This window comes from Chanodichthys erythropterus, chromosome 8 (genome assembly GCF_024489055.1).
Source record: "Chanodichthys erythropterus isolate Z2021 chromosome 8, ASM2448905v1, whole genome shotgun sequence".
Lineage (NCBI taxonomy): Eukaryota > Metazoa > Chordata > Actinopteri > Cypriniformes > Xenocyprididae > Chanodichthys > Chanodichthys erythropterus.
In genome coordinates this window covers 14,065,477-14,084,150 of record NC_090228.1, presented here as the reverse complement: position 1 = coordinate 14,084,150, position 18,674 = coordinate 14,065,477, and the positions used below count along the sequence as shown (strand labels likewise).

The 18,674-nt window shown below is 37.4% G+C and overlaps 1 protein-coding gene across 1 annotated transcript; it reads left to right on the top strand.

Moving 5' to 3' along the window:
* Positions 1–4,322: 4,322 nt before the first annotated feature.
* caprin2 (caprin family member 2) lies at positions 4,323–13,724 on the top strand. The gene is made up of 21 exons (XM_067391041.1): positions 4,323–4,461; positions 5,649–5,871; positions 6,000–6,062; positions 6,132–6,218; positions 6,300–6,538; positions 7,555–7,637; positions 7,948–8,085; positions 8,170–8,210; positions 8,301–8,552; positions 8,981–9,022; positions 9,101–9,220; positions 9,326–9,410; positions 9,497–9,549; positions 9,657–9,767; positions 9,880–9,966; positions 10,283–10,399; positions 10,498–10,672; positions 11,541–11,711; positions 11,969–12,075; positions 12,641–12,701; positions 12,850–13,724. Exons 1-21 carry the CDS (start codon positions 4,457–4,459, stop codon positions 13,410–13,412), a joined length of 2,823 nt encoding a protein of 940 aa, XP_067247142.1. The 5' UTR covers positions 4,323–4,456; the 3' UTR covers positions 13,413–13,724.
* Positions 13,725–18,674: the final 4,950 nt, after the last annotated feature.

The window sequence follows — 18,674 nt, the reverse complement described above, 5'->3', positions numbered from 1 at the left end:
GTGTATATATAAATACACACACATGTATATATATTTAAGAAATATATATATATATATATATATATATATATATATATATATATATATATATATATATATATATATATATATATATATATATATATATATATTTCTTAAATATATACATGTTATATGTGTGTGTTTATATATATACATAATAAATATACACAGCACACACGCATATATTATGTAAACACAAACTTTTATTTTGGATGTGATTAATCACAATTAATTGTTTGACAGCCCCAATTTATATTGTTCTGTCTTTGTCTTTATTGTTAAGGCCTACTCTGTTTTTTCCTCTTGGTTTGTATTTAAAGGGATAGGTCACCTAAAAATGTAAAAAAAAAAAAAAAATGTAAAGGAAAAAAATGTCATTATTTTGTCATTCACCCTCATTTTGTTTCATATGGAGTCCCAGCCCTTAAGGGACATGGTGATGGAAAAAATATGAGATGGGGGGAAAATATTGCGTTCTCTTGCAAATAACTCAAACTTTTTACGAGCAAATGCAAAGTTTCTCAGGGAACGCAAAAACATTTGCGTTAACGCAAAAGCATTGACATAATTTTTCCTCCGATCTCATATTTTTTCCCATCATGTATCTTTAGGGGCTCTGTAGTTTCATTCTCCTTTTAAAATTCTTTTTTTGAAGAACATCTGGTTTCTTTATTCTATATAATGCAAGTGAATGGGGACTGGGACTGTCAAGCTCCAAAATGACAAAAAGCACCATGAAAGTATCTTAAAAATCAACTTGTGTGCTGTATTCCAAGTCTTTTGAAGCTATATGTTAGCAATAAATGTAGTCCATATGACTTTTTTATTTTATCATTTTGGAGATTTATGGCGCCAGTTCCCATTCACTTTCAATATATGGAAAAAAAAATGTGTATGATATACTTCAAAAAAAATTACATTTTTTTGTGTTTAATGTAAGAAAAATGAAGTAGAATGATGTGAAAGTGAGAAAATGATGGCAGAATTTTTTTGTTTTAGGGTGAACTGTGACATTTAAACCCTGATTTCAGTGCAGGTTGTCTGTATTCAGCCACTAAAGGGCAACAAACTCAACTCCTAGTGTTTTACTGCAAACATTTCGCCAGACAGCATTTCTATGGGACTGGGTACGGCCAACCAAAAATGATGCCTGGTTATCAACACTCTTGTATTCAGTGTACTAATGTAAATATCCAAAAGTGTAGATTTAAGGTTTTTGGTTAAGATCAGTGTCGAGCATGAACGCTAAGGAAACTATTGTCTTGATGAAATTCTGCATGAATTTTGCATGGCCTTCTATGAAGATTTTTGTTTTATTTTGATTTGCAATCATGTTGCAACATTAATCATTTGGGCAAATTTTGAGACAGTCCCAAAATATATTTTTGTAGATAAATGAAAGAAAAGAACAAAAATGAAATCAGATTTTGACAACTGTCAGTGTTGTTTAATTATGACAGGGATTTAATGGTCTTCAAATATTTTTTAGAATTGGATATTTTCAATATTGCCTCATTCAAAGCCAAAAAGCCCAACGTTTTTGCTATTTACTCTGTCATCTTATATACATGTGTTCATATACCTCTTCTCTCTCTCCCTTCTTCCTTTTGTAAATAGTGTTCTCGCAATGACAGATTCTATTCTTTTTTCTGTTTTTTTTTTTTAGTGTCATGAAAGATTTGAGCACATGGTTTGATCTTTTTGTTTATTTTTTGTTTGATATGTTTCGTGTGTGTGTGCTTTTGCCTTTTTCTCCAGGGAAAACATTCAAAATACTGAAATGCTAATCAATGTCAGCTTGTACATTTTCATTAATAATGACTTGTCTGTAATAAGCTTTCATATATAAGGAGTATTCATATTATATATCCTAAATTTTCCCTTATGGTCCAATAGGTCTGTCCTGTCATTTTTTTTTTTTAATGATTTTATTGTTTCTGATGGCCTTGGCTGTCTTGGATTGTACATTTACGTTGACGCACACATACTTCTGTTGAATTCCAGAGGGTGGCGCTAGAGAGTTCATTTGTTTCACACAAAACACTCAATTGCACATTAATTGTAATTCTCTCTCTCTGGGGAATTTATTTAATATCAGCTCAGTTTTGAAATGGGTATTTTGATGGTGGCAGCTTGTGGCTTAGTGTGAATATGCCATATCATGGAATGACATGAACAATGACTGTATTTGTGGTAACATCTGAAGCACTTGGGGTTTCCTATCGTGTCATCTCTATGTCGGCATTATTTGTAAATATAAGATGTGTAAGACTGAACAACGGTTATTATGAATACTCTTTTGTCTTATTTATTTCATATTTATTTGTTTTGTGGTCTTTTTCTTCTTAAGTCTCATCAGATTTTGTTGTAGGACTGACTTGTCTGTCCTAACACTGCAATATGGACTGGAAATGCTTTTACACAGATGGTAGGCTGAGATTCACTAATGTTATGGAGAACTTCAGGACTGGACAGCTGTAAAAACATTTTTTTAATATGTGTGTATGCTAAGTACAACTATTTTATTATTATTTTTATACTTTTGTTTGAGGGTGTCTAATGCCCACATACCTTTCCTTAGACTAGTCTTTTAGTAGTAGTGCTACAGGCATGTATGGTAGCTATGCACTTTGTATTCATATTATTAGAGATATATGAAGCAGGTTTTGTATTTTTTTACATATTGTACTTTTTACTTGTTCCTCAATAAATGTAACTTGTGATGGTTAAACTATGTGCATTGGTGTATATGTATGCATTTGGCAGACGCTTTAAAAGCAACTTTTACACTTGAACCCACAATTGAACCCATGATAGTACATATAGTTAGGTCATACCAATAAATAACATTAAATAAGCTAGATGGGGTCATAGATAGACAAGGGATGGTGTTTCTGTAAGCCAAACAATAGAGCATGGCAACACTATAAGGTTGTGGGTTTAGTTCCTAAATACATGAACTGATGAAATACACTACCAAGAGGAAATTAATATTTTAATTAAGCAAGGACACATTAAATTAATCAAAAATGTATAATAATAATATAACCTAATAAACGGATAATAATAAGAAATATTTCTGCGCACCAAATCATCATATTAGAATGATTTCATAAGGATCATGTGACACTGAAGACTGGAGTAATGATGCTGAAAATTCAGCTTTGCATCACAGGAATAAATTACTTTGTAAAATATATTCATATAGAAAACAGTTATTTTAAATTGTAATAATATTTCACAATATTGCTGTTTTTACTGTGATCAAATGAATGCAGCCTTGGAGAGCATGAGACTTCTTTCAAAAGAATCCTACTAACCCCAAATATAAAATTATTATTATTTTTTTTTTCTTCCCTTTAAATGATGATATTTGAAATGGTGACACACCAGAAATAGCATCATCTGGACCCGTTACAGAGCATGAAGGGAAGTCAAGTAAACAATCTCATTCCATTTTGTCAATTTTTACACAAATTTTAGTGTTAACTACATCATTCAACCCTGTTATATCCAAGAGTTACTGTTTCCATGTTACATATTTAGCATAATAAGCAATATTTGGTCCCATATTAGCTAGACTGACTTAGTTTGACAGACTATATTTGCAATCCTGTTATTTATTCAACCCTGTTACCTAATCTGTCTTAGTTATTTGTACTTATTTGCCATGTAAATTTGATAGCTAGCTAGCAAGCTAAATAGATGGATAGATGATAGATAGATATAGATTAGAACAATTAGAAGAAAGTACTAAAGTAAACACTAGAGTGTTTTTTAACCTACTAGTAAATTGTAGTAGCCTATATATATAGTATTTACAACACTTTGTTAATGAATGCAACAGCATACTGTAGTATTAACTATAGTGAACTGATCAACTGTAATAAATACTGTAGTTTAGTACAGTATTGTAATATAATATACCTTATAGTTGCAGAAAACGTAGTACAGTTGGATAAAGTAATTTATTTATATTACTATAGTATATTAGGCTACCACAGCAAATATAGAATTACCACAACAAATGAATTAAACTACTTTACTATAGTATGGTTTAAAAACGCTATAGTATTTACTATAAATTACTATAGCATTTGTCCATGTTGGAGATTAGATGTTAGGTAGATAGATGGATGCATGCATGCCGTGGGCGGGAGAGTGCTGAGGTTGCGCGTGAGGACTGTCCTGTGTTTGGCTGCGTGACGTCATGATTGCTCCTCCAGCTGATGGGTTTCCTCTGCTCTGAGGGCATAAAAAGGTGAGAGGCGGCTGCGGTCTGTCCTCTCTGTTTACCCATCGCTTTATGTCGTCTTTCCACCAGCTCACCGAAAGGCTATCTCATTTGTGTTGACTCTAAATGAGCAGCCTTCCCACCCAAGTCATCCTAACGATCTGAAGCGCCGCAAACAAACACACACACCGGCAGAGACGCATGAGGTCGGTGAGATATCTGCGGATGCTTTGCTCCTGGCACCTGTGATGTCACTTGCGTTTGTGCTTTCTTCGTCCTTTAGCAACTTATTTGCGTTCTCTGCGCGTGCATTTGGGTGGTGGCACCCCGTCGATGCCGTTTGGAGAGGATTATTCTGGAATGCATCAAACTCGTGTCGGATAAATGCTTCAAAAGTTGCGTTTTACAGTATTGCAGTCGATCTTTTCGTAATTCAAGTTATTGTAGCTTGATTTGGTGGTATGTTTGATGCATAACCAATGCTTAGGAACGCCAGAATTGCATTTGACGTTCTATTGAATATTTGTAAATGGCCGACAGTAAATGACTGTGGTTTTAATGTTACATAGTGATTTCCAGGGGTGATTTGTCTTTTATTGTTGTATTTGTCGTTTTAGCATGTAAATGCCATGTCATGGTGAGCATTGGCGAATGTCCAGACACATGGGCAGAGTTTGGCTTCTGCAATTATCATACAGTATGATTTTTGTGCCTAACTTTACAATATATGTGTGCTGAGAATGAGATTTCCTTTGCAACATTAATTGGCATAAGGTTACTGAACTCCTTGCATGATAAACAAGGATGAATTCTATATATGCTTTTGAAGGCATGAAATGGAGTGATTATACATTAAAAGTACATTTTAAATGCATACAAGTGAATAAGGAAATGAAAATATAAACTATAGTATCATCTCCGCTATACTAAAATAACACTGAGGAATTCACATAATCTGATTAGTACTTTTGATGGTTAAAATGATACACAATTAGGGTACATGAGACACCAGTCACATTGGTTGCCTTAAATTTAAGATTGGTCACCCCATTATGGTCATATTCATGTTGAGATCACATGACCCAATATTATCAAACTCTATTGGTTGCAGAATAAGAAAACAAATATGCCTGCAAATAAACTTTTTTTTTTTTTTTAGTTTGTGTGATGCTGCATTCATACCAATAGGTGTCAGTATAAAGTTCATGAGCACTGTGTTATTGACATGCAATGCTGTTTGAAAAAAGAGGCAATATAATGGTATATACTGCAGGTTATTCTGTAAGAAGTAATCTACTATTCCATTCTGAACATGGCAATAAACAAAAGTCAGTCTTTTTTTTCCCCACAATAACTAGTGTGACCTTTCTGTTAATTTCCCCCTGTCTTTTAGAGAGACTAAGATCATGGTTCAGCTGTCACCATCTCGGACTATAGAGACGTTGACCGTGGAGAAGGATGGCCAGGGCAGCCCTAAATCTGAATCCCCTCGAGTGCTTACGGCCCTCCAGCTCGCCCTTAGCCCGGCCACGACCATCTACTATGGCTACGAGAAGTACATCGAGGACGGCCTCATCTGCCTCAAGCACAAGATCCGTAACATTGAGAAAAAGAAGGTGCCTTATGTTATTGAATGAGTTTTATTGTATTCAGGTGGTTTTGTTTTACTCGTAGAGCACCAGATGTCCTTCAGTTATGTCCGTGTGTGACTTTTGACATAAAACAAACTTTTTTTGTTTTACAGCTGAAACTGGAAGGCTACAGCGAGAGGCTGAAAAAGGGGGACAAACTAAATCCAGACCAACTGGTAATCGTTCTTCATTATATGTGCTGTATTTTGGGAAATGGAGATCACTGATGTGTGGTAATGTTGTAGGAAGCTGTGGGGAAGTACGAGGAGGTTGTCCACAATCTTAAATTTGCCAAAGAGCTCCAGAAGACCATTGGTTCCCTCACACAAGATGTAAGGCTTTATGCATGCAAGTACAGGGCAGAATCAAACCGCTGAATGGTTCACTGGATCTTGTGATTTTCTCCGCCGTAGTTGTTGAAGGCTCAGCGGAAAGTTGTTCGTCAAGAGAAGATCATGAGGATCGAACAAGAGCGGAAACGTCTGAGCTTGGTTCTCCAGGTGCAATACGTCCTACACAGTCTGAAGAGAGAGGACGTCCGGAGGAACTTCTGCAACACGAGACAACATTCCCGTTACCTGACCACACAGGACATGGAGAGTTTGCTGGATCTGGCATCATTATTGGGATGCAAACGAGACTATAGCATGAGGTTTGTGCTACACCTGATACTGCCTTCAGCTCTATAGCCAGTGTTTTTGTATTTTGTTTGTACATGTTTGATTACTTGAAACTGTCTTTACTAACGGATAAAAGACTATTTATTAGGTGCACTGAAAGTAATAATATTAATATACATCATCTGTGCACGAGGTAGGGCCTTAAAAACATCAGCCAATCGTATATGCGATCATCGCGTAAACAATTGGCCCTCTGGCTTGTCAATCACTGCCGTGACGTTCCTTGTGAGAGACGAGCGCGGCTGCGCGCTCCAGTAACTTTCCACACTCCACAGGCACCGCATGCAATGTTTTTGTCAGGAGTAACAACTGCAGATTATGAGTTACCTGTGGTGAGTCCGACATAATGAATACAAAAAACACGTCACCGCGAATGCCGGTGGTAAACACTCGTGTTCCAATACTCGTGCACGAGTTTTGGGAGGCGTTCCTTTGAAATTAGCTGTGAAGGACGGGGGCTGTTCTTACACATGCGCTCATTTCAAAAACTCAGTAACAGTCTTTGGTTTCTCAGTTGACGAAAAGATCCTCTATAGCACTTTTAAATGCCAGTCAGTGTCATTTTACATGGCTCTCTGAAATTCTTGATTCTGGTTGGTCAAACATGACATTCTGTGATCAAGTATATTTGTTGACCACTAAACTTTATAATTGGGTACTAATTTCCTATTTTTTTCATTTTTTTTTAAATGTTTGTTGGAAATTATTTTATTGATATGTGCTAGGTGCATAATAGTGTGATAATGTACAGTCAGCCAGTCAATATCACCAAAAAAAATAAAATAAAATAAAATAAAAATAAAATGAACTCAATCAGGATGAACAAGAACCCTCCTGATTTATTTTGCGATAACCTGCTGACTGTATGTTGTCCCTATAACATGTCTAGCTTTGGGTTTTGGATATTTTTAATGCCATCACAGTATTGTATTTGGTGTCTTTTCAGCCTGTTGATGTGGCATTGTCTTCCTGTTGTTTCATGCTTTAGTTTAGAGGATCAGATGGAACAGGCTGCTATTGTTTACTGGGAGCTTCTGGAAGGGAATGAAAAACCAGTTGCTGGCTCGACATGTGAGTTTCTAGCTCATTCTCTGATAGTCAAATTAATTTGACAGCTGTCTGTTCTAATGAGCCATGATGTTTTTTTCCCCCTTTAATTATGTAGGGTAACATTGTAGACAAATGACAAAATATTGTTTATAATCATTAATAATAGTAAATTAATTTTATTTCTTTATTTCAAGGGCATATTTTATGTATGTGTAATTCAGCAAAAAAAAACTTTTATTTTGTTGATGAAGGGGGTTTGATCCTAACTGATGGAGCTGTGAGGGTACAAAGTCAGAAACCATTTTGAATGTGACTGCTGTTGTTTCCTCAGATAAGCACATGAAGGATAAGCTACTTCAGCTAGTGGACTGTGGCTTTTTTGATCACGTACCACTTCCTAAAGTTGAGAGTCAAAAGGAGACAGAGGCTGTAAAGGCTGACCCTCCATCTAGGCCTTGTAGCCTCTCCAGTGAGATTTAAACTTAACCTCCATTCATAATTTAAGCAGCCATTCTTTTACTGTAATACATATCAGTTATTTTTGTGTTTTTAGCACTGGTGAAGCTGAGCTCAAAAGAAGTGCCTTCCAAAGAGGTAAAAACAAGTGACCATGATTTTTCAAGTCTTCGAAGCTACAAACTGTGGAGAAACACAAGCAGGTCAGTAACTTCTGAATGATGCCAGTTTCTTAACAGACGATACCTATCTGAAACGGACGTTGCTGAGCGTAGACAGGATGACAACGCGTCGCCACGTAGCTGGAAGGATGAGTTTTTGGCCATGAAGGAAAGGGAGCCACCGGACTCATGGGAAATGGAGTTTTCTGATCCTCCTGTATCCTCTCAGTCCCCCATACAGAAGCCATGGAAAGGGGCAGCAGGATTGATTCCTAAGACTACAGACATCGTGAAAAGACCCATGGTTGACCCTAAGGAGGTGAGGGGAAAAAAAAAAAAAAAAAAAAACTAGTATGGTGGTCCCTCTTGCTAAAATATAAAGGCAGCTATAATATTTTCATGTATACAAACCCATTTATACTAAGAGAAATGGAAATGCAGTTAAAACCAATTATTAAAATATCTGGAAAATGTTTAAGCCATACACGCACACAAATTTTGTCCCTATACCAATATTAGCATTTAAGTAATTATGTAATTTAAAAATGCACATTTAGTAAATTGTGAAGTTTATTCTTGATGGACCCTCTTGTGGTCCCCTAGGACTCTGCAGACTGTAGTTTTAAAACCATTTAAACATGTCGCTACTTAAATGGCTGATCTTGCATCTTGGCAATTAGCTCAGTTGGGCAAGCATTTAATATGTAACAAGGTCTGGTTTTCTCTCTTCACGTGCATGTTTTCTAGAAACGTCAAAGGAAGGCCAAAGGGGAGCAGGACTCCAAATCGGTGCGTTATTTTAATCCATCATAAAATAATTTGTTTCAACGCAGTTAAAGCATTATTTTTATGCTTGTATACTTTCAGGTTCCTGTCGCAGTAGAAGTCTTTGGCTCTCCATCTCCATTACCAAAAGACCCTGTTCAGCGTAAACAGCAACTGGAGACTCTGATGGACCAGATCTCTGGCTCCTTCAGCTTCATGCAGGCATGCATTAAGAAAAGGATTTGTAACAATACTTGATTAAATTATCCAGTTTTTGTTGAAAGAAAGTAAGTGTTCAGAGACTTTCCCTCAATCTTCTGTTTGCAGGAGTCTCTTCTGGATGGAGAAACTTCACCTGTAAACAGTCGAGCAAAGAGGTGCCTTCCATCTCCAGGCTGCTCTACTCCTCTTGGTACATGAGTGCTCCATATTAAGTTACACAATAACAATAGAATGGTGTTAAACTGATATTGATAGTCTGTTTCTTTTAACATGCAGCACAGAGGGAACTGACAAAAAGCCCATCAGATATTCTGCCTCCATCCCAGCGGGTGCGCATGTTTGACTTTTTAATATGAGAGCTTATTTTGTGTATAACAATAAAAACATGAGGTCAGCATTCTCTGTGACCACCTAATATGACATGTTGTGGTCATAGAGCACTCCTTTACGGATCCTGCTGTCTGGAGAGGGTAAAGGCTGTCTGTCAAATGGAGATCGTTCTATAACTGGCTCTGACCTTGATCTCCACCATGAAGATAAAACGCATGTAGGATTTTTTTTTTTTTTTTTTTGTGATGGTACAGTTATTGAATGCAAGATACTAAATGGTAGGCTTGTAATCTTAAATATGCTATAATGGTATCTGTTGTGTTTGTTAGACGCAAAGTGAGGGCTTCACCTCTCCTCCATTGTACCGCAGGGGATCCTCAATCTCAATCCCTTTAGAAAACCAAAGTACTGTACAGGTAAGAACTTGACAGACAAATAATTGTCTCGTTCATGCTATATATTGTTTAATCTCTTTAAGGTTTAGGAGTGCTGAGGATTTATTTGATTAAATGAGGTTTGAAGGTTTAAATATATAAATATAAATGTATATTTAATAGTTTATATTAAATAAAATTAAAAGTTTATAACCTTGAGTTCTTGAGATTTAGAAGATGTTGTGGCTGAGCATTTACAAGTGGAAATTTAAATTTCTGGAGATTGTATGTGGTGCCGTGGAAGTTATTTGTTAAACTGTATGTTTGGGATTGATTTATTTGTTTGTGTATGTGTTAGGCAGGAAAGCAGCCGTTATGCAATGGAGTATCAACCTCTGTGTCTGAGCAGACATTTTCAACCCCACCTAGTCACCGATCCATCAGTGCAGAAAACACATTCCACAACATCCACTCTGTGAGCATATGCCTCTGGTGTCCCTAACATCAATTCCAGTTATTTAAATAATTTAAAACCTGGTTTGCATTAAGCTCAAACCTCCCTCTCCTTATCAGGTGTTTAATGTAGCATCTTTGCCAATCAGCGAGAGCTCAGGAATGAAGTCAGATGAGAGTGGATTCTCTGAGTCCATGCATCTGAGTTACACATCGGCCAAAACCCAGAGTTATTCCACCGCAAGCACCCAGACGCCACCTGAACTCAACCTACCTGAAGATGACCTGCAGATTGGTAAAACATGACCTACAGATTTGTGACACTCTTCCACTCACTCCTCAGACTCACTCCAACTCTCTCTCCCTCACTCCTTCAGACTCACTCTGACTCCTCCACTCCTTCAGACTCACTCTGACTCCTCCACTCCTTCAGACTCACTCTGACTCCTCCACTCCTTCAGACTCACTCCGACTCCTCCACTCCTTCAGACTCACTCCGACTCCTCCACTCCTTCAGACTCACTCCGACTCCTCCACTCCTTCAGACTCACTCCGACTCCTCCACTCCTTCAGACTCACTCCGACTCCTCCACTCCTTCAGACTCACTCCGACTCCTCCACTCCTTCAGACTCACTCCGACTCCTCCACTCCTTCAGACTCACTCCGACTCCTTCACTCACTCCTTCAGACTCACTCCCACTCCTTCACTCCTTCAGAGTCACTCCCACTCCCTCCCTCACTCCTTCAGACTCACTCCCACTCCCTCCCTCACTCCTTCAGACTCCCTCCCACTCCTCCACTCCTTCAGACTTCCTCCGACTCCTTCACTCCTTCAGACTCGCTCCTACTCCTTCACTCCTTCAGACTTCCTCCCACTCCTTCACTCCTTCAGACTCGCTCCTACTCGCTCCCTCCCTCAGACCGGACTCACTCTCCGACAGTTAGATGTATGCTATGACTTTCAGATTTTAAATACTTTCTCATTGTAGGAGACATTTTGCCCCTAAAATGTATGCAAAACTTGACCCCTCACACTCCCAGCTAATCTTTCATGGTTGGGATGGTGCTATAAAGTTTAACAGCCATAATTTAGCATAATTCTTGCAAAGAATCCCATTCGTTCTCCTTGCTCACTTGCTCTCAATCATGCATGTTTTTGCAGAAGGCAATTACCAGCTGGAGTGTCCAGTCAGTACAGGTGGTCACGCGTTCTCTACCCCTCAGCCACAGTCTCGTCTGAGTCAGTCCTGCTACCCCCGCGGTACAGCGAGAGGTATGACGCGTGCAGGCAGGGGTTTGGGTCACTCATACAGATCACCTGGTGGCTACAGAGGTACTTTCCTCTTCCTCTGTCTCCTTCACTCTCTGTTAGGCTTTCATCTTTACCTTCATATTTCATGCCGATCACGTAATGTTGGTGTATTTCTGTTCTAATCTTTAAAACTGAGCCAATGCACTGAGTGCTATTTTTGCACAAACTTTTAATAGTTAATCTATACTATGTTATCTTCTGCCATTTGGGGAATACCTGGATTAATGGTGTAAAACCTGCGTTTTTGTTTTTTTTCTTTCCTCCTTACTGATTTACAGGTGGTTATGAGGCCTATAGGGTGAATGTGCGTTCTCCAGGAGGGGGCTTCATTTCCCAGACCCACACGACACACAGAGACCCTGGATCTGCCTTTTATGTGTCCAGAGTGAGTTTGTTTTTAATTATTTAATTTACCTGCTTTACTTTATTTTCATATTTGGTTTCACATAATTCATTATTAGTCAACAAATCAACTAGTTTTAGGCATTATAAGTAAGGTTTACAATTTATTAACTTTTTATATTAATATTGGTAATGTATAAAACCAAAATGTATATTCACTGTTGTAGGCATTTATATTTAAATATGAATGTATATAGGTTGTTTATTAATTTAATATAACTTTTATTATATAAACAACAAACCAGTAAATGTTATTTTGTGTGGTAGGCATTTATATATATGCTTTTATTTTTTAGTTTTAATGTCACATTAGTTATAATGGTGCATATAAACAAAATTTGTAAGTATTATATGTATGTGTGGTAAGTGTTATAAGTGAGGTTTACTAATTTGTCATTAGTTATATAAACAATGAATTTAATTTTAAATTCATTTTGTGTTTTTAGGCAATATATTTGAATATATTATATTTGGTCCGTGTCATCAATCTACTTAAAGCCAGTCAGTTCTGTACCTTTTTTAAATTTATTTATTATATATATTAACAGGATAACGGGTATCAGCAGAGCTTCAAACGAGGTGGAGGCACAGCAACTCAAAGGAGCATAGGTATGAGCAATCACTCATAGCTACTGATACATTGATATTTTATAGAAGTATATTTAATACTGATACTATTTAAAAGTTCCCAGTTCAAAAGTTAAGATGTGGCTCCTAATAGATCAAAGTGATGGTCTTCCTTTGTCCCCCTTTTAAGCTGGTTGGAGTGACTCTTCTCAGGTGAGCAGCCCAGACCGAGAGGGTGCGTATCCGCTCGACTCAGGAATCAGTGACACTCTCTCCATCCCTCCAATGGAAGTGCCCATCACACCCCAGGGCCCACACACTCTGATGCCTGTGCACTTGTATCCGCTCACCCAACTCCGCGTGGCTTTCTCCGCCGCCCGCACGGCCAACTTCGCCCCTGGCACTCTGGATCAGCCGATCGCCTTCGACCTGCTGCACACTAATCTCGGAGAAATGTTCGACACGACCACTGGCCGTTTCACCTGTCCCGCTCCCGGTGCTTACGTCTTTATCTTCCACATCCTGAAGCTGGCCATAAGTGTACCCCTGTACATCAACCTCATGCGCAATGAAGAGGTGATGGTGTCTGCGTATGCCAACGACGGCGCTCCAGACCACGAGACCGCCAGCAATCACGCTGTCCTCCAGCTGTTCCAGGGCGACCAGGTGTGGCTGCGGCTTCACCGTGGCGCCATCTATGGCAGCAGCTGGAAGTACAGCACCTTTTCTGGTTTCCTGCTGTACCAGGACTGAACATTTCTCTCAAAATGGGCACAAAAAGGGAGGATGTGGCATTGTGGATGTTCTTTGAAAGCTATTCTGCACTTTATTGCGCTTTCGGTTACGCATGGTGCAACAGCATGTTTGAAAGATCATGTTCAATAGTACAAAAGTCAGTATATAAAGCTAATATAAGATGTTTGCTGGTGAAAGTTTACATGGGTTTACCTGGGTTCTTTTTAATATACTTTTTATTTATTTTTTTCAGTTATTTGAAAGTTTACAGTGTACTTGGGTGCACAAACCCATAACCCAAAGTAGCTGCATTTAGTGTGCGCTAAACTGAAATCATAACATTCAGAAGCGTGTTCTGGTGTCTGTTAAATGACCCTGTATTCTCACTTGCTAATTTTAGATAGAGGGGGAGAGAGGTTTTTCAGCCATACAAAAATCTGCAACATGGTGCCTTTTTTTGGGGGGGGGGGGGGGGGTTGTTGAACACATGCATCGCTTTGCAAGAATGGAGGGGTTTTTTTTTTTTTTTTTTTGTGGTAATACTTGACATGTTAAGCACTTTAAAAAAAGGATTTTGTGGCCTTGTTGGGGTTTTGGGTGTATGTGTGTTAATCCGTGTGTTTGTCTGTGACATGTACTGTGAGTGAATCACTTGAATACTGACTCTGCCGAGAAGGCGTTTAGGCCAAAATTGCTCCCTCTTGTGCCTGAAATAAAAAAAAAATGTGCAGTTCACTTTTGTGATGGCTTCATTTGTGCATCAAGTAAAGTTGCGAAAGCTGTTTAAGTTTGTATCAATAGTATGGTTTGTTTACCTCGATTTAAACCAGTGTTAGCAGAAATTATGCTTTAATTAGGACTAATTTTGATCACCTGAAGTTGCTTATTGCACTCACTTTGCCAATAGTCACAAAAGCTAAACTAAAACCCAACAGGTTTTAAGTTAATGTGAAAAATATTGGAGGAAAGTATGCTTGCGTCCTGCATCACATGGAGTAAGACAGGTTTGACATGATCTGATTTTCATTATTATCTTTAGTTCAAACATTTACTTTTTGTAATGTCCTTTTTATAGCTGATCTCTGACAGTATAAGTGGTATATTATACTAGTCCCTTTAAAACATTTACACACTGTACCTCCAGGTCAGATTTATAGATTTTATTTAATGTCATTTTATATTATAGCTTGAAAACACGTGTCATTTCCACCACATTAAATTGTTTAAGTGAATCTTGTGATGTTTTAAAAGTTCAAAACAAAGCTTATGTATCCTAAATGCAAAATATCTTAACGTCCTGCATAATTTGATACAATTACAACTTGATTGAAGATACAATATTTTGTTTCTGTTGTCTCTGACGTAAGAAATTTGAGAACCCCTGATAAGTCATGCAATTCCGAGCATTGTCTCTTTGAACAGTTAAGTGTTTTGATATGAGCACAAGAGGTCGCTGTTGCCCTACTCATTGATCACGTTTGTACTGTGCGTAATGGAAAAACAAATACATTCGTTCAGTAGCGTCTCCAGCGAGAGCTTCTTCGATAACTGCAATGGGCCATAAATCTCACAATGCACAAATGTTTACTTTCCAATCCTCTGCTTTAACAGCCTAATTAGCTTGTTCATATTGGTTTCATTGAATGCCTTTTTAAGTGAATGTTTTCAAGTTAGTTAGGCCTAGTACTAATGGCTTTTATGATTACGGTTCATATAAATTGTCATGAGATCATTGTTTGTGACATGCTGACTGACTTTTTACTATGGTGATGTTTATCTTTGTGGTCATGACACCTGTACATTGCTTATTGGTACATTGTACGTTTCTCGTTTGTCAGCTCAATTGAGATGATCTAGAAAGACTCAATCTGTTTATTCCTAAATGATGGAAACGAATCAAAATTCTGAGAGAGAGTGTCAGTGATGTTATAATCCCTAAACTGAAATTTAACCTCCTGTTGGTCTTTAGGGCAAGTCTGTCTGCGGTCGGCCTGCCCAGACTTGTTCATATAATACCCTCCCCTTCTTAAACCTAGTTTTACGCCCCTGTATTAGGACATGTCCCATGTACTCTAGAATGGCTGGAATGGTCAGCTGTCTTATTGCATGCCGTGGTCTTGAGAAGTCCTTTGCTAGACTTTGGATAAAGGGACTGTACTGTTCATTGTTCCTTTTAAACAAACTGTTCTTTATAAGCTAATGTGTTGTTGCTTTGCTTTTGGGTTTTTGGGGGAACGCAGTCGTGGAGTATAAACACTAAATATAAAATTCCCACTTCTCTTTTTTTAGTTTCAGCCTGAGGCTTTTCTGATTTTCAGTTCAAAACAATGTTGCGATCATGAGTTATATTCTGAGAAAGTGTAAGTTTGGGAAGACACCATGTTCTGTGGATATATCCCTGAGATTACTGTCATAACCAAAAGACAACAAAGAAACTACTAACAGAGTGCAGGCAAACAGACAGAGGGAAAAAAACCATTTAAACTCGTTCGATTCATTTGTTTTGTGTTTTTCAACAGTACCCCCAAAATAAAACTTGGAAGCCATTTATCAGTGGGAAAAAAACTGCAGCTAAATGGTTTATTCACAAGCCACTAAACGCATGAGACTAAACAGTTGTTTCTTCCTGTTTCCTGCTTTTAAACTTAACGCTGGTGATTTGTCATCTGCCATAATGTCATTCCTGAGAGAAACTAGGTGTAGTTTGTGAACAAAAGGGCAGGTGACACTGACAATGTCATTAGAAGAGATTTTTAAAATGTATTTAGTCAGTGTTTTCACTTATCTTGTACAACAACTTCATGAAAATGGGTCATTGTTGTAATGCCTGTCCTATCTAGTTGAACATGTGACACTCTTGGCATTGTTTCATGCATTTATATTTACAATTGTGTGCAATTTGATAGCTTTGCCTGAAAGCCTAGCTTGCCTTGCCTGTTTTGTTGTTTTTAATTACACCTGAAATTAATAGTACTTTTGAAAAATGTTTGAAGTCATGTACATTTGAGCCGTGTTGGGTGATGCACTACAAGTAACATGAGTTATGTAATCAGATTACTTTTTTCCAAGTAACTAGTAAAGTAACTACTTTTAAAAAAGTAACGCACATTACTTTCCATAGAAAGTAAAGCAATTAGTTACTTTTTTAGGCAGTAATGCAATATTGTAACGATTACTTTTAAAAGTAACTTTCTCCAATCGAGTCTTACTAATCTGGTCACTAGCCTAAAAAAGATGTTTTATTTTATATGCAGTGGGTCCCCTCATGGGGGCAGCCATTTTGAGATCACATGACCAGCCAAATACTACTCACTTTATCTTGCTAACTCTTACTCCCCTGTTATTGGATATTTTTTAGGGCTGTCAAACGATTAATTGCATACAAAATAAAAGTTTGAGTTTGCCTAATATATGTGGGTGTACTGTGTGTAAATATTATGTATATATAAATACAAACACATTCATGTATATATTAGAGAAATATTTACAAGTATATATATTTATTTATATTTTTATATAATTTATATTATATATAAATATATTTTGTACATAAATAACATATTTCTCTTAAATATATACATTAATTTGTGTGTATTTATATATACATAATAATTACACACAGTAAACTCAAACTTTTATTTTGTATACGATTAATCGTTTGACAGCCCTAATATTTTTGCTCACAGAATAAATTATTCATGACTGCATTTTTTTTTTTTTTTTCAACTGAAAACTTTTGGATGATGCTACATTTACACTGTGTTACCTAGAAGTTGTACAAAGCTTCCATATCGACTACTACAACATAAATAACTCGGTGTACCTTTAAGGTGTGAATCACGATATAGTATTCACTATCGTTTTTGACTGAAAAAAAGAATATTGTTAACATTATGCTATTTGGCTAATACATGCATAGCATTTGAGTTGCAAAAAACGGACTGTTTGTGTCTGCAAAACAGGAAAACGAACATTTGTGTATTTGCACACTGATCTGAGTTTGGTGTCACATTTTTGCATGTAAGCCCTAACACCATGCCCGCTAATGTTTTCCATATGTTTCCATATAAGATTACTTGGATCTCCTATTGTCAACATTTAGATTTTGTTCATGTTGTTTTTATAATTGTGCCTTTATGTGTTAACTTCTCATTTTTCATTGCTTTTAGTACTGACATTCTCAAAAAAAAAAAAAAGAAAAAAAATTCCTTAGCAGGGAAAGGCTGTGCGCAAAATAGTTCAGCATAAATTCCCAGCATAACATAGTAGGAAATCCCCTTTCAGAAGTCCAATCCAACACATTTGCTGGGTGTCTTGCATTGTTGAAATGTGCAGTGCATGATGGGCTGGGATAAATATCCTATTTTCCACCCAGGAAATAAACTCTGTAAGCTGCGATGGAGTTGCGATAAGATTTGCGTCTGATTCTGCCAGTCCTGCCCTGTTGTTTTAATCTCTCTGATAACCATCTTCTCATAACAGCTAGTAAATTGAAAACAAGTGCTAGTTTACAGGGAACTGAAAAAAATGTGTTTCCGAGGCGCATGTAGAGTGGAAGAGGCCCAAACACCCAGTGGAGTGAATGTTTTCTCACGGCCGTGACAGAATTCAGACATTTCGCACAAAAGAGCGGTTGTGAGACTTGTGCTTACACCTCTATGAGGAGGTCCAGGTGTGTGATTCTAACCTGAAGCTGCACCCCGTCATTTCTTCTCGTCCATGCGATCTCGCTCCTTCATGTTGGACGTGTATTTTTCCTAAACCTCCTGCCATCGTTTAACTCCCCCACTCAGTGTCAACATGTGGCCTGCAGTTAGTTCAGTGTCGTGCTATGTTTGGAATAGCATACTATTCCTATTTATAATGTTTTCTGTTGTAAAAGTTTGCTGTATGCAGTGTGGGTGAGCCGTATTCACATTCAGGTTGCACATTTAATTTGTGTGAAAAGTCATGAATATTGCAAAAAATAATTAGCAAAGAAAGCTGTGTTTGCATCCTCCGAGTTCAAGTGAACAAAATCATCACTTCTAGTGAAAATTGGTGCAAAAACTGAAATGAAAGTCATTGTAGATGCCAGCGTGGCCCCTTTATAAAATTAATTACTTGCTATTTAGAGTACACAAACAAAATGCTCTGACGCACTTCATGTTTGCTGTATTTCTGTGACACACGTCAGACGTTTTGGGAGGTAAAAGTAGGCAATCATCTTGGCAAATTATTCATGTTTATTTATTTTATTAATGTATCCATCTAAGATTTTTTGGTTAAATGTGCTTCCAT

Excerpts from the sequence above, each read along its gene's own strand:
- caprin2 (XM_067391041.1), top strand. Across the intron at positions 6,219-6,299 it reads TTGGTTCCCTCACACAAGAT|TTGTTGAAGGCTCAGCGGAA; the intron begins GTAAGGCTTTAT and ends TCTCCGCCGTAG. Across the intron at positions 11,712-11,968 it reads ATCACCTGGTGGCTACAGAG|GTGGTTATGAGGCCTATAGG; the intron begins GTACTTTCCTCT and ends ACTGATTTACAG.